We start from the raw sequence: 27,778 nt of genomic DNA on the forward strand, positions 1-27,778 counted from the left end.
ATCAATATGACCGCAACTCACTCTTTTCAGTTATGTCTATGTTGAGGGATAGGCCCAGAAAGAGCTTAAATTCGTAAACCGTAATTGGTTTCCAACCTCTGGCAAAGGAGAACTGGGGAATAGTGCCGATGTGTTGACCAGTGTACAAATTGCTTTGGTCCACAATAGATCTATAGAGATCTTCAGTGAAAAACAGCGAATAAAATTCAAGTGACGTAAAATCAACTGTTTCCACCTGAATGCCAGGTTGGCCAGTGAATGGGGGGGGGGGGGGGGGGGGAGTACGGGTGCTGCAGAAGTGGTGGGTTCCCAATTGGGATTGGCGTATGCAGCAGGAAGGGCACGACGGGCCTGTGTTCGTCTTCATGGTGGCAGCGGGACACTACTTGTGCTTGCCACTTCACCAGCTTGAACTGCATTTATGGGACTCGCCACGTCACCACGTGATACTGCAGTGCTGGTTTGACTACGACCAGGGTGTACTAGGCCGCTGGTGCTTGCCAGTTCACCAGAAAGATGAGCGGCACTAGTACTGCTCTGCTCCATACGAGGGACCTGCGGTTCTTGCACCTCAACGACAGAAAAAGAAGCCTGACTCTGCAAACGTTGCTGTTATGTGTTTAGGGTTTTGTAAGTGACAGTGATCGATTGATACTGCACTTGGGTGGGGTGGGCTGGGCTGGGCTGAGGGGCAAAACGCAGGTGCTAGCAGGTATGTGGGCTGATCCCGCTAACACTATTTTTGGGAACCCTAAACTGCTGGGGACGCTGGTATAAAATCTGATCAGATCACATATTAATCTGTTCAGATACTATACCACTAAGGGAGGTGTATGGTGCGTGGGTATTAGCGGTACTGGCACTAACCTGACACTGCCTGGGGTGACGCAGACCCTAAAACCTAACTTATATCATCCGCCGGGTGATCAGGGGGTTAAACCTTTATTTAGGTAATAAACGGCGGGTGCCCTGACACTATAAAAAACAAACTAACTAGCGTTAACCCGTAACAGTTATATGGTTATCGCTGGTGAAACGGTTAACTAGGGGGCAATCAAGGGGTTAAAACCTTTAATATGTAGTATGTGGGGGATACCTGACGCTATAAAAAGCTGACGGTGAGCCTAAATACTTACCTGCCTAACTAACGTCACCTGTGACACTAATACAGTGATCTGAAAAACTTGGTGACACTGGCGACAGGGTGATCACAGGGTTAAACCTTTATTAGGGGGGGTTTGGGTGGTACCCTAGACCTAAAGGGGCCTACCACTAACTATCCTACCACTTATAACAGTCTCAAATGGCACCAATGCAGTAATCAATAAATAAAAAAATGCTATTGGTGTCACTGTGACAGGGGTTGCCGGAGGGGGTGATCGGAGGGTGAACTACTGTTAGTGTAGTATTTGTGCAAACTTACTTGATGTCTTCTTTGGTGTCTTTCTTTCTGGCTCCTTGGGAGCCAGAATGAAAAGACTCCACGAGGAGAGATGACATCACTTCCGCTGCTTCTGTTTACATTACAGAAGCAGGGGAAGTTTTCCATTCACCAGGAGTGATCGCGAGGGGGTGGCCAATGGCTGTGCTGCTATCAATCTATCTAATCAAGAGCTGGGACCCCATGGAGAGAGGGACAGCGTGTCCTCGCTGAGGGAAATATGGGGCTCAGGTAACTAAAACGGGGGGCTAGGGGGCCGGTTACTGCCAAATGTTTTTTCACCTTAATGCATAGGGTGCATTAAGGTGAAAAAACATGAGGGTTTACAAGCCCTTTAAGCTCAAAAAAGAACATGAGCCATTTTGGGGCAGATTACAGGTGTTTTTATGCTTTTTACATTGGTGACCTGTACAAAATCGCGGTCAAAACACTGTAAAAATGCACGGCTTTGAATTACTCAGGTGTGAATGCAGCCTAAACGGTGTAGAGGGTTCTTTAATGTCAGAGTGGTGAGGATTTGGAACTCCCTTTCACAAGCAGTGGTAGCTGCAGGTAGTGTTGCTAGTTTCAAAAAACATTTAGATAGGCATCTTAACGATTGCAACATACAGGGATGTAGGATTTAATATTAACATAAACTCTCACACACACACCACAGGTTAAACTGGGTGGACTGGTGTCTTTATTCAACCTTAACAACTATGTAAGCTGAGCTCCTAAATCAAAGACTTCACATTATTTGTTGTCTAGTTGCAGTAGATTACACAACAATCAGACTAAGGTGGGGTGAGTAAATATTAGCACAGTTTTTTTTTCTTTGATGCCATTCATTAGTAGCTCACCACCTGGTTCCTGGAATTTATCAACAATAACTCAATAAAATAACTATAACCACATAACCCAGGGCTCGACAAATCCCAGGCGCCAGGTCGCCTTTGTGACTAGAAATTGTGCCCTGGCGCCTGGGCTTTTGTCAGTGACAGGTGCCTCTGCTACAGGGCGGGCTGCGGGGTCTTGGCCGAGAAAGTGGAGGTGCCTCACGGGCCTCGTAGACACTCCAGACACAGAGCACTGTCTGGTAACCTGATTAGCAGTGGTAGTGTGGATGGAGCAGGAAGAGAGCGGCGCAGCAGCCCCTGACATGGTGTGAGGTTCCTCCTCCTTTCTCCACACTCTGTTGGCAGAGTAGCCCCGCGTGTGAAACTGTATGGAGAGAGAGAGGAGCTGTCAAAGTTGAGGTTGGATGTCGGGGGTGGGACCCAGCTATCCAACAACAGCCAATGGAATGGGATCTGGGTGGGCCACTATGTGTATGTGGCCCCGTCCCTTTCTTAAACAGCCCATCATTGGCTGGATAGCTGCTGGGTCCTGCCCACCCTGGGTCCCGCCTACCTCTGAAATCATGCTGAATTTGTCAGCTCCTCTCTCTCTCTCTCCATACAGCTTCACACACCGTAGAGCTGCATTCAGGGTTCACGGTTACACTATCTGCTGTGAAACCTGCCAGTGCCATCCAGTGCCACCTGTCAGTGCTGCCTATCAGTGCCATCTGTCAATGCTGCCTATCAGTGCTACCTCAGTGCTGCCTATCAGTACCACCTGTCAGTTCCCATCAGTGGCACCTCAGTTCTGCCTATTGGTGCCCATCAATGCCACCTGTGATTGCCCATCAGCTCCAACCTCAATGCAGCCCATCAGTGCCACCTCATCATTGCCCATTAGTGTAGCATATCAGACACATCAGTGAAGGATACAAAAAACGTACTTACAAAATCTTATAACAAACAAAACAAAGTTGATTTTCTTTCTTTTTTCGCTTGCCATCAGGCATGAGCAATTCTTATTGCCCGATGCCCCAGACATGAAGTTCTGGGCGCTGGGCAGAGGATTTAAAAAAAACTGGCTCCTAAGTTTTTCAGCTGGCTCCTAGATTCTAAGCAAATTTGTCAAGCCCTAGCTTAACCCTAATATAACTAATATGTAATAAAATATAATACTAATTATGATCTAGCCACAATAATGACCTAACCCTAATAACCTAATACTATGGGCACATTGTAGACAATGGTGCGTGTTTTTATGCGTTTGTGTCAAGTTAAATGCTTGCCAGACACCACCTCTGTGTTGATTTTCTTTATTGCATGTATTTTTGTAATATCTCAGCTAGTAACACTTCCTAAACGCATTTCAGACGTGCTGTGGACACCATAGGGACGTTTTAAAACACATTTGCAGCCCATTTATATTGACGTTGAAACATTTGTGAAGTGGTAAAGCCTTGCAAACACATGTTGGGTCAATGTTGATGCAACACGGTGCGACGTGAAGCTAACGCATCAATGTGTTTTTGTTTGTTTTGAACTTTCAGATTGAATGTTCATAATAAAAAAGATGAGCATTAGCTTAGTCGATTAGCGATAAAGGGTTTCCTGCCAGGTCTTCAATTTATGTAATCCACAAAGTGTAATTAATGTTTTGTTATAAAACTCCCAATGTCCTACATGCCTATAACCTGATATTAACTGACCACATCTCCAACATTCCCCAGATACTTTGTACTCTATATCATGTTTTTTGGCCCAGCTCATCCTTTTTGAACACCTAGTGATGTAAATACTGAGAGAGGTTCTAAATGTTTTACTACCCATTTATTGCTTCCTTGGACTGCCTTTCTTGGGTATCTGTAAACATCTGTAAACATTCCAAAAGACTGGCGATACATTTTGTCAGCTGCCAAGAGGCTTATCCCACTACTTTGGTGGACCATAGTTACTCCATTCCAGAAACCGTTTCTCACCACTATTGCAGCTATAAGAAGAATGGAACATCTTACGGAAAAAGTAAGGGATAAACTAAACTTATTTGAGTAAATATGGAAATTGTGGGATTACTCATTTTATGTCCCGTCCCACTCATGGCTCACCTCTTCTTTTTATTTATTTTTTATTTTTACTCTATCCTACGCAGAATAAATCATTTCTTTCTGACGTGATTTTTGATGTTGTGTTCTCTGAATAACCTGCTGTTCAGGCGTTTGGAATCATGGGTCGAATCGCTGCATTTCTGCCTGCAATTCCAAATCACAGAACGTGCTTGCAATACCATTAATTCTTAATGGCACCCCAATTGCGGCGTGATTTTTGCCGTGACTTTTGCATGAAAAATCAGACAAAATCACGGAACTTGTGCCGCCCAAAAGAAATTCCAGAACTTCTTTTGGGCATTACACATACTGCGATTTTGTTTGCGCAATTTTGCTGCAATTTGTGTTGCAACAATTGCAGCAAATTCAAGATGCGATTGGGGTACCATTAAAAAGTAATGGAGTTGCAAACGCATTCTACATTTTGCTTCGATTTGGCAAATGCCTAGGTGTGAATGGATCCTTCATGTTTTTCATTATTTTCTGTATATTTTCTGTTCTCTTTAGAAACGAGATGTTAACCGCTTCAGCCCCGGAAGATTTGGCTGCTTAATGACAAGGCCATTTTTTGCGATTCGGTACTGCGTCGCTTAAACTGACAGTTGCGCGGTCATGCGCCGCTGTACCCAAACAAGATTGAAGTCCTTTATTTTCCCACAAATAGAGCTTTTTTTTTGGTGGTATTTGATCATCTGTGGTTTTTATTTTTCGCGCTATAAACAAAAAAAAAAGCACAATTTTGAAAAAAACACAATATTTTGTACTATTTGCTATAATAAATAGCCCCATTTTTTTTTTTTAAAAAGCGATTTTTTTCTTAGTTTAGGCCAATATGTATTATTCTACATATTTTTGGTAATAAAAATCGTAATAAGCGTATATTTATTGGTTTTGCGCAAAAGTTATAGCGTCTACAAAATGTATTGCCTTGGGGAGATGCTGACTAGAATACTGCAATCACTGAGAAGCAAATGATATCACCTTTGATGTATTTCAGTTATCTTGCAAACCTCGCCTGTTAGTGGGCTCTGAGGACAGGGTTGATCCACTGAAATAGGGGATACATTTATAGCATTTTTTATTATTTATTTTTTACTAGTAATGGCGACAATCTGTGTGTGTTTTTTTTTTTTTTTTTTTTTTTTTTTTTAAATCATGACTGCGACATTGTGGTGGACACATCGGACAATTTTGACACATTTTTGGGACCATTGTTGTTTATACAGCGATCAGTGCTATAAAAATGCATTGATTACTGTAAAAATGTCACTGGCAGTGAAGGGGTTAACTGTGTTCCCTGCTAAGTGTTCTAACTGAAGGAGGGATGGGACTTGCTAGGGGAAGAGATAGACTTTGTATGTACTTTGTATGAACACACGACCTGTCTCTTCTCCCCTCAGAACCCGAATCTTAGTGTTTACACACAGAGATCCTAGTTCTTGCCATGTCATGAGTGATCATGGGAGCCTGGCAGTCATCACGACTGCCGGGCACTCGCATCGTCTCCAGGGGCGAGCGCCTCCGGCAGCGCATCGCACCCCTAGTGGCCACAAATAGAATCAATGTAATATAACGGCGATTCACGCAGCCGAGCTATGTTGCCGCAGTACAACTGCGGCAGCTGGTTGGTAAGCGGTTAATGTGAGTTTTAATGCTGTGAATTTCTTATTCAGTAAACATACATATTGTATCCATGGCGGATAATTTCTTTAGGGTTTTGTCCCTCCCTGGATCTTCGCTTTCCATGTAAGCAATAGACAACATATGCACATTCTTTCTATTCTGAATTTATTTATTGCTGTCTATAAATTTGAAAAGGAAAATGTTGTATAATGTAGCAATTTGTATTGTATAGAACTAAAAGGATATATTCCCTGTTATAGCCTTCCTCCCTCTTTTATATATGTAACCTAACCCATATATCAGTGTATATGCAACTTCATGTTTCATCTTTTTGAAACTCCTAAAAATACAATGATAAAAAAAGGCTCTGTTTAAATCAGTCTTCAAAAATAACCTGTTCCTGCCAGCATAGCACATATACACTATATTACCAAAAGTATTGGGTGGCCTGCCTTTACACGCACGTGACCTTTAATGGCATCCCAGTTTTAGTCCGTAGGGTTCAATATTGAGTTGGGCTACCCTTTGCAGCTATAATAACTTCAGCTCTTCTGGGAAGGCTGTCCAAAAGATGTAGGAGTGTCTGTGGGAATTTTTGACCATTCTTCCAGAAGCGCATTTGTGTGTCTTTATGGACCTTGCTTGACTGGCCTGCACAGACCGCAACCCGATAGAACACCTTTGGGATGAATTAGAGCAGAAACTGCAAGCCAGACCTTCTTGTTTACATCAGTGCCTGACCTCACAAATGCGCTTCTGGTAGAATGCTCAAACATTCCCATAGACACACTCCTAAACCTTGTGGACAGCCTTCCCAGAAGAGTTGAAGCTATTATAGCTGCGAAGGGTGGGCCAACTCAACATTGAACATTACTGACTAAAACTGGGATGCCATTAAAGTTCATGTGCGTGTAAAGGCAGGCGGCACAATACTTTTGGTAATATAGTGTATGTCCTGTCACGGAGGTGGGCCTTCTTCCGTGGTGCTGCATATATGTGCACCTGCATTTGTGCTGGTGCCATGGGTATCTTGGCTAATAATAGTGAGCCAGGAGGGCCAGCTCACAATCACATGCATTCTGTGATAGCCTGTGATTGGCTGTCACAGTGAAAACTGCAAGGGCTTGTTCACATTAGCGGGTGGGGGGAAGGGTTGTGTGTGGTAAAACTCAGCAGTTGAGCCACACTTTTAGTGCACTATTGTTTTTTTGGCCCCACTACCGGTACAAACAACAAATAATTTATGTTTATGTGGAAACACCGTGAACATTGAAAGTAGAATATTTATTTTGGTGGTGGATCAGGTTACTGGTGAGAGAGACAGATAAATGAACTATGTTAACAATTTTTTTGCTACACTTGGACCAGTTTTCCTTTTATTTATTTATATCTATCTATATATATATATATATATAGATATAGATATAGATATAGATATAGATATAGATATAGATATAGATATAGATATAGATATAGATATAGATATAGATATAGATATAGATAGATAGATTAAAAAAAAAAAAAAAAAAAAAAAAGCTCTAATTTATACACTGCTCCAAAAAAATTAAAGGAACACTTTTCAATCAGAGTATAGCAGAGGGGGTTGTTAATCAGTTTCAGCTGCTTTGGTGTTAATGAAATGAACAGGAGGTGCACTAGATGGACAACAATGAGACAACCTCTAAAATAGGAAATGTTTTACAGGCGGAGGCCACTGACATTTTTTTCCTACTCATCTTTTCTGACTGTCACTAGTTCTGCATTTGGCTAGGATCAGTGTCACTACTGGTAGCATGAAGCGGTGTCTGGACCCTATAATGGATGCACAGGCAGTCCAACTCCTCCAGGATGGCACATCAATACGTGCCATTGCTAAAAGGTTCTCTGTATCTCCCAGCACAGTCTCAAAAGCATGGAGGAGAGTCCACGAAACAGTTACTCTAGAAGAGCTAGACAGGGCCGTAGAAGGTCCTTAACCCATCAGTATAACCAGTATCTGCTCTTTTGTGCAAGGAGGAACAGGATGAGCACTGCCAGAGCTCTACAAAATAACCTCCAGCAGGCCACTGGTGTGAATGTCTCTGACAAAACAATCAGAAATAGACTTTATGAGGGTGGCCTGTGGGCCCCGTGCTCACTGCCCGGCACCGTGGAGCGTGATTGCCATTGAACATCAGAATTGGCAGGTCCGCCACTGGCACCCTGTGCTTTTCACAGATGATAGAGCAGGTTCACCCTGAGCACATGTGACCGACATGAAAGGGCCTGGAGAAGCCATGGAGAATGTTATGTTGCCTGTAACATTGTTCAGCATGACTGGTTTGGTGGTGGGTCAGTAATGGTCTGGGGAGGCATATCCACGGAGGGACACACAGCCCTCTACAGGCTAGACAATGGCACATTGATTGCCATTAGGTATCGGGATGAAATCCTTGGATCCATTGTCAGACCCTACACTAGTGCAGTGGGTCCTGGGTTCCTCCTGGTGCACAATGCCTGGCCTCATGTGGCGAATGTATGCAGTCAGTTCCTGGAGGATGAAGGAATTGATAACCATGCTTGCTCATGTGACCTAAATCTAATAGAACACATCTGGGACATTATGTTTCGGTTCTTCCGACGCCGCCAGGTTGCACTTCAGTCTGTTCAGGAGCTCAGTGATGCCCTGGTCCAGATCTGGAAAGAAATACCCCATGAAATCAGGTGTCTCGTTAGGAGCATGCCCCAATGTCAGGCATGCATATAAGCATGTGGGGGCCATACAAACTACTGAGTACCATTTTGAGTTGCTGCAATGAAATTTTTGTAAAATGAACTAGCCTGCTGCACCATTTTTTCACTTTGATTTTCAGGGTGTCTTTGAATTTAGCCCTCTGTAGATTGATAATTTTCATTTCCATCAAACGATGTGGCATCCTTTCGTTCCCAACACATTGCCTAGTCCATATCAGTATAGATATCCAGCATGATATTTTTTCCTATTGAGGTCTGATGTGTTTTCAAAGTGTTCCTTTAATTTTTTTGAGCAGTGTATTTGCCTTGAATTGAGGATCCAATTTATCTTTATCCACCGTTGTATTGTGATGTAATCAATGTAGTGGTGAGCACATGTGCAACATTTCTCTGCCATATTGTGATGCAATCAGTATAGCAGTGAGATCTGCACAGTATTGGCCATAGAATCACTCTCACTATGGTGCTGTGATGAAGGGAAAGATTTATGATGGGTTCTGTCATGTGATGGATGTTAGTGGTGCTGCCAGTTATGTTTGGGAGGGAGGGGGCAGTGTATGAGCGGTTTTACCTCACCCACCCAGCACAGCATGCCATCCCCAATGCCACAGCATCTGCCAGCTCTGTTTACAAACCTGTCTCACCAGACAATCTATCACAAACCCATACACCCATTCTCACCAGAGCACCTATCGCAACTGTCCATCCGTGCCCCTTCCAGCACCACAGCACTTGTCGCAACACCCTACTCCTCACCATAGTATTTGTCACTCTGTTCCCCTTCCAATCTCTAACCCCTATGTCTGCCACAAGATACCACCTAACAACCTCCACACTGTGCCATTCATCAACCGACTACCATACCTGCCAGAACGCCCCTTACCATTTTACCAGCCTGTCTGCATTACATCCTTCTTGTTTTCCCCAACATGCCTCATGCCTTCCTCTCACAATACACCCCTCACTACCACATCACTTGCCAGAACTCCTCACAACCCCTAAATAACCCCAGCTCCCACCACAAATCTATACTTCCAATCTCCACACCGCATCTATCACAACTTTCCCCTTGCTACTCCCTACAGCGCGGGTGCACAACCTGTGGCCCTCCAGATGTTGCGGAACTGCAAGTCCCATTATGTCTGCTTTTGGGAGTCATGCTTGTAACTGTTAGCAGGTTGGAATGCCTCATGGGACTTGTAGTTCAATAGCTGGACTGCTGGAGAGCCACAAGTTGAGCTCCAATGCCCTACCACATCTGCAATACTCCTTCCTCCCCTCTTCTCCACAGCATTGTTCACAATCCCCATCCAAGGAGAGTACTAGTTATCTGTAATAACGTCCTATTTATACTATGCCTGCCAAAAGATTCCACCTCACTCTTCCTTCTGCACCTAACACCCTCCCTACTGTGATGTCCATCAAAAGGAAAAAAAAATAAAGTCCAAGAATCTACTCTCACCAATAACTGTATTAATAAATGAAGTATGCCCAGTAAACAAAAAACACTGTATGCAAAAACAAAAGAAAGGGACAAGAAAGTCCCAAGAAAGCAAAATTGAAGGGAAGGATCAACCACGGCTGATACAAAAAATACATCCTAATAGACACAATATATCTCACTAAATGAAACCAGTACATAAAACCATGCTGCAGCATTAATGAATAAAAAATGCAGAGCGCTCCTGCAGGCAAAGAAGCATATTGTCTCCTTTTTTACCAAGAAAAAAAGGTACTAACGTAATAGTCTATAGTTTGCTGATTGACGCTATAAATTCACATATAGTCATATAATGATGAGTATTAGAGTAGTGGCATAGTGTTTCCTCATCCGGGTTAATCCTCATGAAACCAGATCAAACATTATATTCAGGCTCTGTTTAAGAAGACCTTAGCAAGGTGGCTTAATCCGGACACTTCCAATCCGGCCATTCAAATTGAGACGCAGTGCTGGGATCTCTTGAGGCACTCAAATTATTGCTTTTTCGAGGCTCTCGTGCCCGCAATCCACTGACACCTTCAATGCGCACCATGGTGCGTGCATGGGGGGCAGGTCTAAAAGCCATAAAATATCCTAAACAGGCAATTTCGCCTAGTGCCCCCCTCTGGTGAAACCCTACCCTGGAACACATTTATAAATTACCGAAACCTCAGGCCTGGAGCAAATTCAACATTAAAATGATATCGCAGATTGTTTCCGACCACTCCCTGATCCAGCTTTCCAAATTACACTCGGACTTTAATGTGCCGCGGTCCTATTTTTTTAGATACCCCCAACTTTCCCACGCCTTCCGTAGCCAATTCTCCGGCTCCCCTCCTTTAGCTAGTTCAGTCTTCCCTGGAGAATCTCCTTAGGGCTGACTGTGCACGAAAACCCACTTGCCAATTATACTCCCACCTGCTTATCATTTCTCTCCCGGGATTAGATAAGCTAAGAGCTAAATGGTCTGGCGACATCCCCCAATGGCAATCTGTCTATTGGGTCTAGTTGAGCAACTAATCCCCACGGTGGCGGGTCGTACACTTATGGGTCTCCTATTGTTTTACGCCCGCAAAGCCATAGGCCTCAGTTGGCGCAAACCAACCCCCTCTCCTCTTTCCCTGTGGAAACAACTCATTAATAATAGCCTACCGCTATACAAGGATACCAACGCCAATAGAGGTTGCCCCAGCAAGTATGACAAAACCTGGTCTAAATGGTTGGCTGATCCCTCCACTGCTTCGGAGGTCGCCTAGTAGTGCCCGATCCAGGTAGATCCCGCACAAATTCCATGGTGCATACTGAAGAGGCTGGTTGTACTGTTGCCATAGCACCCAGAATCCCGGGAGTCTGTGATGTTGTATGACACTCATAATGCTGGTTATGTGCCTGTTATTCTTGTAAGGAACTACCGTATGGAATCCCTGCGAGGACTCCAAGTTGCCGTGTAAGACCAATGCATGTCTGTTTGGTTGTGTATGTTATGTTTTGTTCAAATCAATAAAAAGATGTTTAAAAAAAAAAAAAAGACCTTAGCAAGCTATTATAAAGTCTCTGTGCACTAAGCATACCAATTAGCCAGCTGGCTAAAGTTGAAGAACTGCGTTCCAGTTATTAAATACATCTAAATCATGAATAGGCATCACAATGTCTAGTTCCTTATGAAGTATAAGATGGCAAGTTTCACAACATGAATGAAGCCTGTGTCCTGACTGGAGCAAATGTAGTAATTGCTAACTTCACTAATAACGGTCAGTCAAACCTTTGTGGGGGAAAGAGAGAGCAGCGGTAAAGAGAGACACTGTAAGTAAAACAAGAAAAGAGACTGCCCAGCTGGGCTCTCACCACTCCAGTTGCTGGAATTCTTCAGAGTCTCTGTAGTCTTGCTGCTTGGCATGGAGCGGCTCTAGGCGACATTCAATGTGTGGCCACAACACACCGCTGCACTCTGTGATGGACACCCCAGGCAAAAATTCCACGTGATATGGATTCACATGACTGGTCAGGTCTGTTCAGGGGGGAATCGGGAATGCAGAGTTCAATTGTTTTTGTGGAAGTAGGTTGTGAAGTACGTTACTACGTACAAGTCATGGGGAAATACCTCCCTTACATTACTGAATTGGAGGGCATGCTAAAGGCCCGATGATGGACCCTGCAAGGGCTGCAATAATGTTTTGTGCACCTCCGTGAACTTCAGAACAATTTGGCGTGGAATAAAGTCTTGCTTTAAATGAGGAACAATGTCCAGTCAACTAAATCATCGCCAAATGGCTCTCTTCGCCATCTTGTGGTCACATTAAATAGTGCAGTTATTTAAAAAAAAAACTGAGGGAAAAGAAGGGGAAGGGCGAGGAGGAAGGGGGAGGAATAAAGAAGGGATTTGGGCGAGGAAGGATTTAGGAGGGGGGAGAAAAGAGAAACAGATGATGGGGGCAGGAGCAATATAGCAGGGCTGTTTATCTGATAGAATTTACTATAGTCAGAGTTTTTTCTGGTTCAAGAGACGCTCGGGCTCAGTTCATGATTCAAGCCCTTCGGTTGAAGAATCTTGAGCCTGAAAATCCAGGTTTTCTCTTTACTCAAGAGTACCCTATAAAAATCACCCCTACGGTCTGATAGAGAAAGGGCAAAGAAGCCCTTCACCGTGAGGCCTGAGGTTTTACCCTGGTGTAAATCCAGAAAGTGTTGGGCCACTGGGGTTTCTTCCTTTAACCTGATACTTTTCAGGGGTTCCCCAAATCTGACACGCAACTGTCTTAGTTTTGCCCACATACAATTTATGGCATGGCATTCCAAGACATAAAGTACTCTGGTTGTGGCACAGTTAATGAAGGACCTGATCTCAAACTCTTGACTATCGTCAGAGTTTCTAAAAGTCTTAGAACGATCCACGTATTTACACGTGCTGCAGAGGCCGGGGCAGGTAGGTCAGTGTAATGGTCAGGGTAGTGGTCAGGTAGGTTGGTGTAATGGTCAGGTAGGTTAGTATAGGTCGGGGGCATGCAGGTCAGTGTAATGGTAAGGTTAGTCCATTTAGGTAGGTCAGTGTAATGGTCAGGTAGGTTACATGGGCAGGGCAAAGGGTGTGGAGTCAGGGGGAGAGCCAAGGGGCAAAATGCGGTTTCTCCTAGGGTGTCAAACATTTGCGCCAGCCCTGCTGACGATTGCAGCATTTCTACATATGTGTATTGTATTTGTTTGTACTCAAAGTAGAGCCCAGATTGTGTGATGGCGTTTTTTGCGTTTTGTGTAAAAACAAAACAAAAAAAAACGCTTTACACTCTCGCAGTGAGAAAAATATGCAATGCGTATTATATAATGTATCTTGTATCAATACAATGTATTTTTTTTTATAATTTCACTTCTATGTAATACAATGTTTATTTTTCTTCATTCAAGAGGAGAGAAAAACACAGCCTCTGGCTATCACAGTGATTAGTCATTGTTTAGCCCACCCCTATCGCAGCGATAAGGTGATTGGTAACTGTCTCTGCGCTGGGAGCACGCTGTGCAGTGCATTCCCAACACACAGGCACACACATATATGCAGCTCCACTCATAAAGGCCCATTTTTGTGAGGCTGTGTAGTGTACAATCAGCGGGAAGGGGTTAAAGTAAATTACTAGTGGTTAATAAAATGACATTTCACTTGCTATATAAAGTAAAGTTCACTCAATCCATGATCTAGAACAGGGCTCAGCAACCTGTAGATCAGGATTTTTGGGCTCCTGTCCGATGTGGTACCAACTGCACTTCACCTCTTATCCTTGCGGTCTCCCAAGGAGTGTCGGCAGCAGGAAAGAAGAGATCCTCTGGTCAGTGTGAAGCAATACACTGGGCATAATATAGGGCTGCTTTCACACTTCAGCACTCAGGCTTTCACACTGGAGAGACAGGAGCTGCTCTTTACAGGTGTTATTTTTAGTGCTGTAGCGCCTGTAAAGCGCCTCAGTGTGAAAGGGGTCTAAAAGCTCAAATGCCTGTAAAAGCAGCTTTTTTTTCTTTTTTGAGCTGCAGTGTGCATAAGCCCTTATGCTATTTAAGGTTGGTGAGTTATATAGCACATGATCACTGTACTGATGTGTTAACATTTTCTCAGGTGTGTGAATAGAAAAATGTATTTCCATAAACTGTCATTTAGAATGTTTTCAGTTTTTTATTTTAAATGTATTTATATATATATATATATATATAATTTTTATTTTTTTTTTATTTTTTTTAGTGTTCTCAACATGGGTTTTAGTTGAAACAAGAAACTGGAAGCACTCTGTTACTGGTGTAAGTTGTGTGTTTTTATTTTATTGTTTTTGTCTTTAGGTGATCTTGTATTTCCTCAAAAACTGTAAAAGGCACTTTTTTGATCTGATCTTGCAAAGTAGAATTCCAGGCAATTTTTTTATTTTACTGATATGAAAAAAAAGAATCCTTAAGCACATTTTAGAAAAATACAAAAATCAACTTGCAGTAGAACTATAGGCAAACTTTTTTTTTTTCCATCTTGGATAGCGCAAGGAAGGGTTATAATCCCTGTCAATTTTTTTTTTTTTGCCATCTCTGTCCTATTGCAGAGATTTCACTTCCTGTCCCATAACTAAACAGGAAGTGAGAGGAAGTCCCTGTAAATTAAGGGAATTTCATGGGGACCCCCAGGTCACCAGACCTAGTATACCCATTGAAAGATTTCCCCTCTAATACTTTTCTGGGGACGACCCAAAATTTGAGTAATTTCTTTTACTTTCACTTTCGATGATAATGGTAAACTGGACCAATAGTGAGGGTGAATCTCCCTAACAGGGGCACAGACGGCAATACAAACTGGCAGGTGTTCTAATCCATCTCCGATCTATCCAAAACAAAAACAAAAAAAAATCAGCTTTGCCTTTAGTTATAGCTTTTTAAAGGTAGCATTGATTCTGTGTGAACAACCAGTATGGGTGACCTGTTATCCCTAGCATGGGTCATATCCCTGTTCTCTGTTCATGTTCCACTGGTATCCTTAAAGTGGTATTAAACAGAAAAACAAAAATGTACTATATTTCAGCTTATAAATTCTTAAATGTGATGGCTTCATAAGTTATCTTTTTTACCCCTTTATTTTAAAAGATAAATTCACGACCTTTTGGAACATGTTACACCATATTTAGGGTGGAACATGCAACAGTGAGTGGAGGATCTTCTCCCCCCCTGCCCACTGTCATGATTTGAAAATTTTGCAGCCACATGGCTCCGACCACACAGCCGCATCATTCATCCACAGTTTCTTGTGAATACATGAACTACTGCTACTTTGTGGCTGACGGCTTGTAGTTCTGAATGGACTGTGAGGTCACTGATGAGCGGACTCGTAGTTCATTTACAAGCCCTGCAGCTTGGAAACAGTCAGCCCATATGCAGGGCTTGTGTGCTGGAGTCTGGCATTGCACCCCTAATCCACTGATCAGGGGTGCAATGCTTCCTAGGCTCCTTAGGGGAAAAAAATAATAAATGCACATTTATTTCCCTGCAAAAATATGTGCATTTATTTTTTTTTCCCTCAAAAGTTGAACTTATTCTTTAACCTTGTGAATTGTTCCTTTGAAGCTTTGTTGAAGCTTGACAGATGCTGTGTGTGTGTGTGTGTGTGTGTGTGTGTGTGTGTGTGTGTGTGTGTGTGTGTGTGTGTGTTTGTATATCTCATACCTGCAATTTCCCAAAACAAAGCAAACCTAAAGCTGAGTTAAAATCTCTCAAAAGCTGCAGGTGCTTCAAGCGAGCTTTGTCTTAAAATTCTGTGGAAGCTTTGAAGCACCACTAAAGCGATATGGGGTATAATTTTTGAAGCAAAGCAAACGCTAGGTGTGAACAGGACTGTAAGCTAACCATTTTATTTAGTGACAGGAGCTTTGACTGGCATTCAGAGAGCTTTAACAAAGTGTGTCCGAAGCCTTGTTTTGAAGCAAGTGTAAACTAGCCCTAACAAAGCCCTAAACTAGCCCTAACACACTGTTTCTGTCTTGGGATTGCTTTCTTTGGATGGATGAGCAACAAACAAATATAGACTGCGGCTTTGCCAGTCTGGAGAGAGGGTAGTGTTGGATGCTCTAAATGATCTAAAATTTCTTGCGTATTTACATTGTTAATCTGGTGGAAAAAAGACACAAGTCCATCTAGCTCAACAACCTTGATTAACAAATTAACACCGAATATCAGCTAACACTTTTCAAGAAGTTACAGTAGCAGTTTCTTAATTGTACATAACGGGACACAGAGCCATAGTAATTACTATGTGGGTTATAGGCCACCTTCAGGTAATGGATACTGGCACACCCTAGGACAGGAAGTCCACTCCCTATATAACTCCTCCCACTACTGGGAGTACCTCAGTTTTTTGCCAGTGTCTAAGGTGTTGGTCACGGGTAAAGATGTGCTGTGCTGAGTTCCACTGGAGCAATCCTTGCTGGGGCTAGCTTTGCAGCTGGATCCATTCAAAATGTCTTTTTAGGCCGAATTGCATGGTACCCGGGCCTCAAGGTTTAGCCTGTAGCCCTTCTCTTTCTAGAGAGCTGGACCCCGGTATTCTTTTTTTTTTTTTTTTCAGCCATAAGTTTATTCCGGCGGGGTGCTAGTATGGGTCCAGGAGTGCAGATCCCCCAATAAAAAGGGGCCTCAGTTCCTGAAATTTTTTTAAACGGAGCCCACCGTGAGGGGTGAAGATTGGGTCTGTTGGTTTTACCACAGAAATCCCTGTGGTGGGAAAGGTAAGTGGGTATTTTTAAGTTTCTTATGAATTGTCTCCTTTAACCACTTCCCGCCCAGCCTATAGCAAAATGACAGCCGGGCGTTGGTTCAGTTATCCTGACTGGGCGTCATATGACATCCTTCAGGATAACAGCTGCCGCGTTCCCATCGGTGGTGCGGTGTGTCAGTCTGACGCACCGCTACACCGATCTCGGTAAAGAGCCCCCGACTAGCGTCCTGGCTAGTTTTCCTTTTTGGTGAACAGCTGTTTTGGGATGATTTGGATAAATACATCCAAAAAACTTCTAGTGGAAAAAGTACCCTTTTTCTAGTCAGAAAGGGGAGTATTTAATTTAAACAAGCTCCTTCTCCATTGTCAGGAGCATCTGCCTCCAGGCAGTCACGACGGTCTCCGCCGTCAAGTTCAAGAGGGGAACTGGAGCCCCCGCTCGCTCAAAGTGGGGGGAAGACTTCTGCAGTTCTCACGGGTCTGGTAGGAAGAGTGTCGGGAGAGACGGCCACATCACCCTAAAAGCGCCCGATCTTGTCTGATCTCAGAGGCTAAGCGGTGTCAGGCTTGGTCAGTACCTAGATGGGGGACCACCTGGGAATACCAGGTGCCATAGACTGCAGATGGGTGACTTCCTCAATAACTAGGTTACAAGCTTGAGTTCCGAAAGCTCCCGTCTCTTTGTTTTTCTCAGATTCCAGAGGAAAATAAGTCTCTCTTTCAAGCATTGGACCATCTTTTGTCTCAAAAGATTGATCTTAGTGGTTCTCATGCAAGAGTAGGGATTGGGGTTTTAGTTAAACCTTTTCACGGTACCAAAACCAAATGGGTATGTCAGACCCATTCTGGATCTTAAAGATCTAAACTGGTTTCTGAATATTCACTCTTTTAGCATGGAGTCAATCTGATCAGTGGTCTCTGTCCTACAAGGTGGAGAACTTCTGGCGTCAATAGACATCAGGAATGCATACCTCCATGTACCTATATTTCCCGCTCACCAGAAATATCTACATTTCGAGGTAGAAAATCTTCATGTTCAGTTTGTAGCTGTGCCTTTCGATCTAGCTACCGCACCTTTAGTATTTACAAAGGTCCTGGCCCCTCTTGTAGCCAGATTAAAGGCCAAAGGTATAACGATTATAGCTTACCTAGACAATATTCTCTTGATAGACTAGTCGGTAGCCCGCTTAGACCAAAGTATGATCTACAGTCAACTACCTGGAATATGTAATTAGAAAACTGAGTAGAAGTGGCGCTGACTCCTATTAACTTGAGTAGAGAAAAATTTAACAGTATACTAAACAAGGACTGTTTAGGTAATGACTGCAGAACTATGCATGTGAAAGGAGTGAAACACTAGAAAAAAGTGAATCTATAAAGAAAAAATATATTGAAAAAGGCTTTTTTTGTAGAACTAGTGTTAGAACCCCTGGTGTTATTAAGTCATAAAAAGGTAGGCGTTTGACCTAATAATGTGTTAGGCTCAAGAAATATTTAGATGCGTTCAATCGCCTTATATATATATCATACCACGTGAAATAGTTGTTTATATCAAAAATATAAAGGAACTCTTAAAAAGAAAAAAGGGGACAGAATGAAAATGTGAAAAATTATAAATCTGTGGGGAACTTGATGAAATTAAATAGCTTATGACCTCCTAAGAGGTAATATTCCTCTAGTTTAAGTGAGGTGTGTGTCCCCTGTTTGGAACATGCAGGTAATAGAATATTTTAAAATAAATTTTAGAAATATGATGTACTATACCCTCTGTGGGGAGTAAAAACATTATGTGGTATGTGAAAGTGAATGAAAAAAGAAACGTTTTCTCTTTTTTTTTTTCATTTAAATTTTATTAGTTTTTTAAAAATAGACATCACATGATATACAAACAGAACAAAGACTGTCTTATACGCTCCATATATTTTCAAGTTAATTGCATTCTATTTTCTTCTTATCTCCCACCCTCCTTCCCTTTTATCCCCCGTCCTTCCCCCCCCACCCATCTACTCCCTATTTTCTTGGCCTGCCATCCTCCACTTATTCTGCTAATGCCTGGGTGTAGTTTTCAGTCTTTTTGAATGATCTCCACTTTTCCCATGTTGCCCAGTATCTATTCATTTGATTATTTTCCATTTTGATTAGATATTCCATGTGGTTAATAAATTCAATTCTCTGTATCCAGTCTCTGATTGGGGTTTTTTAACTTGTAACCAATTTTTAGGTATCATAGCTTTTGTTGCATTGAGTAAAAAAGGTATCGATCTTATTTTTTTTTCTTTTGTTCTATTTTTTGTTTTATGTTTTGGTTACCACTTTCTTCTTCTACCCCGTAGAACAGACATTCCCTGGGACAACATGGTATTTATTCCCGTTATTATTTCTATGTAATCTAGTATTTTATACCAGTAATCTCTTATCACTGGACACTCCCACCATATGTGATATGTTGTTCCGGGTAGTTTGCATCCTCTCCAACACTGTATGGATCTAGAGGGGTCTATTCTATGTATTTTATCCGGTGTCATATGCCATCTCATCATACACTTATAGCTAACTTCCACCAACATTGTGTCCGATACATGTCTATGCACCACCCCCATCATCTGTATCTTATCTACTTTTATACTCATATCCTGTTCCCATTTTACTATGGCTGGAATGCATTCTCGTGCTTCTATTTCTGAAAGAATATCGTATACTCTTGACATACAATGCTTTATTTTTATCTTGGAGTTACAAAGTTTTTCTATTGGTGTTAAAGTATTCTCATCCCTTATAGGTTTTGGGATTGAATTAACAAAATGCTGAATCTGTAAATATTCCCATTGTTTTAGATTTTGCCATCTATACTTCTTTATTATTTCTTGTCTTGGCATTAGATCCCCTCCGTGAGTGATATCCTTTAATTGTGCATTTTTCATTTGTTTACCTAATTGTGTACCCTTTCCTGGAATAAAAAAGTCTGTGCCCTCTAATGGAATTAATGGGGAGTTATATACCCATTTATTTCTCCGGTGTAGTGCGTCCCAAAGTTTAAGTGTCGTTAAAGTGATTTCGTGAGCCTTATTACTGTGTGTTCTAAATTTAGGCGGGATCCAAATATTTTTTTGCAGTTGTGTGGCTATAAGTGATTCTTCCATTTTTACCCACCTCTTCCTTGTGTCGACATTTGCCCACTCCACCAATCTCGCCAAAGTGATTGCAAGATAATATCTATATATGTCTGGCAGTGCCATCCCCCCGCTTTTTTTTTTCCTAGTTAATATATTATAATTTATCCTAGACTTTTTATTTTGCCATATGAATTAAAAAAAAAGTGTTTTTATTACTTTAAAGAAACTATTTGGGATATTTATTGGAAGCATTTGAAGTTTGTAGGTGATTTTTGGTAAGACCACTATTTTCAACATATTAATTCTACCCGTCCATGAGATTGCTCCCTTTTTTATTTTCCTTAATAGTGTTTTAATTTCGTTTACTAGAGGAATATAGTTGGCCTGATATAATTCCTGAACCGTTTTTGTTATTTTTATACGTATGTTATTTCTTTTTTTTTCCCATGTAAAGGGAAATTCCTGCTGTAATATCTTTTCTTCTTTATTATCTAGGCCTATGTTCAATATAACTGTTTTTATAAGATTTATTTTAAAATTTGAGAGAGCACCATATTCCTTTATTTCTTTTATTAAACTGGGTAAGGACAAACGTGGGTTTGTTATGTATAGGAGTATGTCATCCGCATATGCCGCCACTTTATGATTTTCTCCCCCCATCTTAACCCCCCCTATATTCACATTATCACGAATATTTGCCAATAATGGCTCCAAAGCAATTACGTACAGAAGGGGCGAACGTGGACAGCCCTGTCTTGTCCCGTTTAGCACTTCAAAGGCGGACGACATACTCCCATTTTCTCCTATTCTAGCTGATGGTTGTGTGTATAAGTTGTTTATCCATTTCAGCATCTTTGGACCCAACCCTATTTTCCAAAGTGTTTCTGTCATAAAACACCAATCTACTCTATCGAATGCCTTCTCGGCGTCAACCGATACTAATACCATCGGGGGCTTATTTTCCTTATCTTTACCTATAAGTAGTACAGTTCTCAAGCTATTGTCCCGTCCCTCCCTACCTGGGATGAATCCTACCTGATCCTCATTAATTAGTTCCGGCATCAGATTTTTTACCATTGTTGCTAATACCTTCGCATATAATTTTGTATCCACGTTTAACAACGCTATAGGCCGGTAATTAGAACAAATGGATTTATCTTTGCCTGGTTTTGGTATAACAACTATATTCGCCAATAATGCTTCTTTCCTCATATCCTCTCCCTCTCCCAGGTTATTCCAATATTTACATAATTCTGGAACTAATTGCTGCCAGAATTTCTTGTAATATCTGATTGAAAAGCCATCTGGGCCTGGGCTTTTCCCATTCGGTGTTTCCTTTATTGCTTTATATATTTCTTCTGGGCTAATAGGCTCGTCCAGGCTTTTGGCCATTTCTTCCGTTATTCTAGGTAGTTCTATCTTGCTCAGGTAGTCTAGGATTTTAACTTTCCTATTCTCCTTCTGTTCTTCTGTCTCGGTGCTTCTAATTGTATATAGAGCTCTGTAATATGTTTTAAAGGCCTGTGCTATCTCAGATGTTTTAAATTTCAATTCCCCATGTTCGTCTTTAATCTTTTCTATATAGTTTAATGCTTTTTTTTTCCCGCGCTATTCTTGCTAGATGTTTCCCCGTCTTGTTCCCCCACTGGTATCTTTCTTTAGCTACGTTTTTGAACACTTTTCTTCTCTCCTGTTCTATCATGTCATTTAATTGTGCACGCCTTTGGATAATCTCCTTATATATTTTTTAATCTAATTGGCTCTTGTGTTTTTGTTCTAACTCCTGGAGTTCTTTTTTTAGGTTATTAAATCTCATTTCGCTTTTTTTTTTTCCCAGCACCTATGGAGATTAATTTGCCTCGGATTAGGGCTTTATGCGCTTCCCATAGGGTTGCTTTAGAGACTTCTATTGAATAGTTTATTTTGAAATATTGTTCTATCTCTATTTTTATGCTGTTCTCAATTTCCCTGTTCTCAATCAAAGCCTCATTGAATCTCCATGTCCCTTTTCTATAGTCCGTTTCGCCCTGTCTAATTTTGACTATCACCGGGGCGTGATCCGATGGAGTGATGTTTCCTATCTGTGTTTTTATAACATTTTCCAATATTTCATGGTCTAGTAATATATGGTCCAATCTCGCATACATGTCGTGTACCGTAGAATAATAAGTGTAGTCCTTTACACCCTGAAGAATATTAATATTGTCTAATATTCTGTATCTCAGAGGCGTTTCCGAATCAATAGCATTGATAGTCAAACTGACTTAAAAGAAAGTGTGAATTTGTCACACAGTTGGCATCATAAATACAATGTAAAAAGTATAATAGTTCAGTTCAGTGTAGGTAAAATATATGAAAATAGAATAATTAAAACGCTGTAATGAGCTTATGAAAGCATGTTTTGTTTCAATGGTGCTGCCTTCTGTCCATATTGACCTCGTGTGAGTCCTCCAAGAAGAAGCAGGAAATGACGTTCTTAGACTTCTGGCAGAATTCAGCTGTCCCAAGTCATCAGTCTCTGTGTGAATATGTCAGTATCATGTGTGGGTGTCTGAGTGTGAGTGCCCGTGTGAGTGTCTGTGAGAGCTCTGAAAACATAGGCTTAAATATTACATGCGAACGTCATAACTTCACAACCTTAGTACCTTGTATGGCACACATTCATGTCTGCTAACTTCCACAATGTGCGGTCCAAAAGTAGATACTCAGAGTCATATGGAGCTTGATTGACAAGCTCACATGTAACACTCCATACGTGACATAATGTGCTGTTCATATAATGTCATAACCATACATTTACATAATATGAACACATGTTAACAACTTTACATTAAGTAACTATATACTAATATGTATTAACATGACTGAGACTACTCTAAACTTATTTTAACAAGATATAATCCACAATGTATCATTTCTTTAGCTACGTAGACACATGTCTATTTTTGTCTTCTCGTGACATTCTGTACCAAGATACCATATATGTCATGCTCAAATTGGTTTGCATTCAGAAACTTATTACTAACTCAGCTTTCGATGAGGATATGTTTCACTGAACACTTGATCAAGGTCATTCACACATACTATTTATTATGATTAATCATAAAACCAAATATGTTTTGCAAGCTTGCCATAAATATATTATAACACCTATAAGTGCCGAATTATGAATTTGGAATAATATTCTAACAATCCCCCCTGAATTATGATTAATCATATCAAATTGATTAAATACATTTATAACCTCATTTATGTCCCATTCACTCATCCTTGTATCAAATGATCGGACACAATATTCCTCAGAACTGAAGCAGCTAGAAATAACTCTCATTCTTAATGCTATTCTCTTTGCTTTTAACTCCTCTAAGATGTATCTATTCAAAATCTTAAAATAATTGTATCGTTTTTTTTTTTTTTTTTTTTAAAGTATAACATAATCATGACTCATATCAATAATTATTAATAATAATAATAATAATTATTAAAAATTAATAAATGATGCAATAATATATTTCCATATTTGTGCTCAAATAATATTTTAGCTCTTTGGAAATATACTTTACACTCTAAAACTTGTGATAACGTTCCATAGTTCTATTAAGAGTGATATTTTTCCTAACTAGAATGAATGATTGTGCATTTGTAACCTAAAAATATTCAATATATGAATAAAGAAAAATAATAATGATAATCCTAACTTAATATGAGCATTAATATCAGAATAATTGGATTATCAAAAAAAAATATATATGTGGATAAATGTTTAAGTCCTAAATTGTTTATCTATAGTAGATAGATAAAGATTCTTCCGATTCATTTTTTTCTTCATGAAATGTCTTTAAAATTTCTTCTTCAAGTTCTGTTAGGTTAGAAAAACCTTGTTGAATAAGATAAATCAGTCATAAATATGAAATATAAATCTTTTATCCAATATTCTTTCCGAGAGGATCTCTTCTTTAACTTTGAATTTCCTGATATTCTCTTTGCTCTTCATAGGAGCTTGTTATCCTCCATATTTATTTGATTTTAGATGCCATATCTGTAAAAGAGATGCAGTATCATTAATTAGGCATAAAATATTTACATACAATTCTTGTAACTTATTCTTTATTTTTTCAACAAATGTTAAAACATTATAGGAAATAACTTTGTGAATTCCTTAAACTATATGTAAAATAATACTATCTTGTATTTCGTTCAAAAGAGAACTTCTGTATAGCAATATACTGTCCTTATTCTGTCTAAAATGACCTCAACTATAAAACATAAGACTGTGAAGTTTAGGTATGACAGGATGCAACATTTCTTTTTAATCATGATACAAATCCATATTTTCACAAACAAAGATTTTATATCACCCAGAGACAACAAAGGACTATGCCTTTGATCTCATTTCGAAAAGATTAAAAATATGCGTAACTGTATTCTGTGTTGAAGCTTTTATTCTAGTGTTAGAATGTTCTTCAGTAACAAGTACTGATTCTATGTGCTTCTCTGTTCTTATGCTGGAAACCTGAGATGAAGACTTCTCAGATACAGCTGTATAAACATGTGCTGGTGTACATTTCTGAAGATGTCTTCCTTTTACATGTATCTGAATATGTTTGCCTGATAAAGCTCTGAACCATAGAGGATATCTTTTACGACATTCTTTAAAACTATCTTCCTCAAAAATATCTTTTAGTGAGCAGTCAGGTGTCTGTACAATGATTTTGTTTGATTTTACTATGCTCTCTGTAGCTTTAATTGCATAGTAAACACTTAGCAGTTGCTTTACACCTGGCTCAAAAGTCTTTTCCAAAAATGATAAAACTCTGGAGAAATAGGCAATTATTTTCTCCTTACCTTTTAGTAATCGAGACAATGTTACTGAGATGGCATTCTCAAATACATGAGTTTTCAAAACAAAAGATGCTTCTGAACAAACCTCTACTGTATTTAATGCTGAAGCATTCTGCAAATCTTTTTTCAACAGTTCAAAGGCATTTTTCTCCTTTGGACCCCATTGGTCAACTATATTACCTTTATTTCTCAAAAGGTTATAGAGTGGATTAACTTTTTCTGCGAAACAGTGTACAAACTCTTTGCAAAGATTTATTTTATGCAAAAATTGATGCAATGCCTTATGAGTTGTTGGAGTTGCAGTGATATCTCTAACTGTTTCTTGCAACAGTTGTCTCTTTCCTTGACTAATTTGCATGTGAAGGAATTTCACTTGATTTTTCATCAGCTGAACTTTCGCCGTGTTTAACTTTAAACCTTCAGCTTGTAACATCATAAACAACTCAGACAAAAGAGCAATATGTTCATCGATATTCTGAGTACTCAGCAAAATCGTATCTACATGCTGACAAATGCAGTCTGGCCTAGAAAATTTTGAAAGTATTTTTGCTATAGTTTCATGAACTATACCATCACCAATACCTAGACCAGGTATTAATCGAGTGAACGTATAAGTCTCTTTTCTGAATGTGAATGCAAGTTTGTACTGACAACTATTCGTTAAAGGAATGGAAAAATGGCTATTAGCGATTTCCAGTACAGAGAATACTTTGTCCTCGGCATTCAAATTTAACTTTGTTAGATTTATCAGGAAGAACTGGGTTATTTGTGATGTGTTTGTTCAATGTCCTTAAGTCAACTGATAAAGAATATGAATTATCAGTATTTTTGATAGGCCAAATACAGTTATTTGCCACTGATTTAGCTTTCTTTACAATTCCAAGTTGTACAAACTCTTGAATAATGGCAGAAAGTGGACCAATTGATTCTAGTGGTAACTCATACTGACTAAGGGGTTCTGGATCTTTTCCCTCAATATTCAATTCAATATTTTTCAAAGTTCCAATATCATTTTTAAACTTTGACCACAAACTTGGGAAACTTTGTACCACTTCCTTTAAAGCACAATTACCATCAACATCAGGCCACTTTTGTTCTGTAGACATATTGGTAATGGAACCAACATTACTATATACAGAGGGATCAATAAGCACTGATTTAGGCCTAGATGGATCTTTCCAAATACTTTTATTTGCCAAATCAATCACCCACTTTTGTTCATTGATTACATCAATGCCAAGTATATTCTCTGCTTTGTGACAAACCCAAATGTTAATTTTAGTTTTCACTAATCCAGGTACCTCAAATGTTACATTAGATACCTGTCTAGCAGTGGAATTACCTGTATTATTAAAACCCACTATATTGCACATAGGAGAATTAGGTTTCACGGGTAGGTTTTCTCTGGTAAGGCTAATCTCAGATCCACTGTCAATGAGACAATTAACATTTTTACCATTCAGCAAACATTGTATATATGGTCTACCATTCTCATCCAATATAATTGGTGCTACATATTGTAATGGCAGAGAAATTGAATCCCGATGTGATTCTATTTTTGGCAATGGCAATAAACCTTCTCTTTCAGTGACAGTATTGTCTGAACTGCTGTTAACAGTCAAATTACTGATCTGTTTGACTTCTGTGGCATAAGGCAATTCAGTCAAAATTTTATCTTGACATGAAAAAACAGGTTGTACAAAAGCTGATATTTCATTCTCCATATCTTTAGTTTTTATTTGTGAATCTCTCTTAAATTTACAACAATGTTTTCTCATATGGTCAGATCTATGACAGTAAAGACACGTGATAGGCTCTCCTTGCCTCATTTGTCTGCACCTGTCCTTGTCATTCCTGCTATGACCTGTCGTTTCTAACATGTCTGCTGCCTGACTATTTTTGTCACATTGAATTACAGCTACCTCGTGTGTGAGATTGCTTTGATTCAATTGTCTCCTAATTTTATCAATGAAACTTACTACATCATTTAAATTTTGACGTTCCTGTGCTATGGCTATTGAAGTTGGGTCAAGGTATTTAAATTTTTTATGAAAGCTATTTTTAAACCTGGGTCATTGTCATTATCTACTCCAAAAATCATTTCATAAACCTTGCAAAATTGTATTTTAAACCCAAATGGATCTTCTTCTACAGTAGTCTGTAATAGATCTAACATTTCTATAGTCGGTATTTGCTCACCAGTTGCACATAGCAATAATTGTCGTAGTCTATCTGTCGCGTCATTTTGTTTTTCCTGACCTTCGTCATCAATAACAGTTGAATTAATTTGTTTAGCAAAATTAACAGGAACCCACAACTGAAATATGTAATTGCGCTGATCATTTGACAGATTAAAACGATCCGCAAACATTTCAAATAAATCCCAATTGGAAAATACAGTTGCCTCAATGTCATAAATAGGAAAATCTTTTAAAACTTTCATAAGTTGGTCATGTATTTGCAACTTTAGTTTTGCAGTTCTACATAATAAGTTTTTATGTTTCATTTCTACGTCATTAGTAGCATCAACATTCTCCATATCCGAATTTTCCGGAATATAAGAAGGTAGCTTAGACTTGGATACAGTCTTTTTGTCATCTGTATTTATTACAGCAACCTGTCTACTGTCATTTTGTAACTCTGGAAAAATCATTTTTTTAGATTCTAATTGTTATTCAAGATTCTCTATGTAATTACAAAAAATCTCACAGTTTGGACAACTAAGAGAATCTTGGGACACATTTTCATGTATTCCTGTGTTCTGTACATTGTTAGTTTCTGTCTGCTTTAGTGTACACACATTTTTTGGCAGGTAAAATATTAATAATCATCTTATTAAATATTCTCACTAGATTCAAAATGTTCGATATCTTTTTACGCTCTTTCATAACAGTAA

At 39.9% G+C, this 27,778-nt stretch overlaps 1 protein-coding gene across 2 annotated transcripts in view; it reads left to right on the forward strand.

The window, feature by feature from the left end:
• Positions 1 to 27,778, forward strand: part of PGAP1 (post-GPI attachment to proteins inositol deacylase 1) — a 484,659-nt gene that overhangs the window by 151,012 nt on the left and 305,869 nt on the right. For both annotated transcript variants that reach the window (XM_077448710.1, XM_077448711.1), the window contains exon 9: positions 14,423 to 14,478. In XM_077448710.1, the coding sequence (XP_077304836.1) occupies positions 14,423 to 14,478 (56 nt within the window). The remainder of the gene's footprint in view (positions 1 to 14,422; positions 14,479 to 27,778) is intronic.

Source organism: Lithobates pipiens, unplaced genomic scaffold (assembly GCF_037356315.1).
Source record: "Lithobates pipiens isolate NorthernLeopardFrog02 unplaced genomic scaffold, aLitPip1_a1.2 Scaffold_22, whole genome shotgun sequence".
NCBI lineage: Eukaryota > Metazoa > Chordata > Amphibia > Anura > Ranidae > Lithobates > Lithobates pipiens.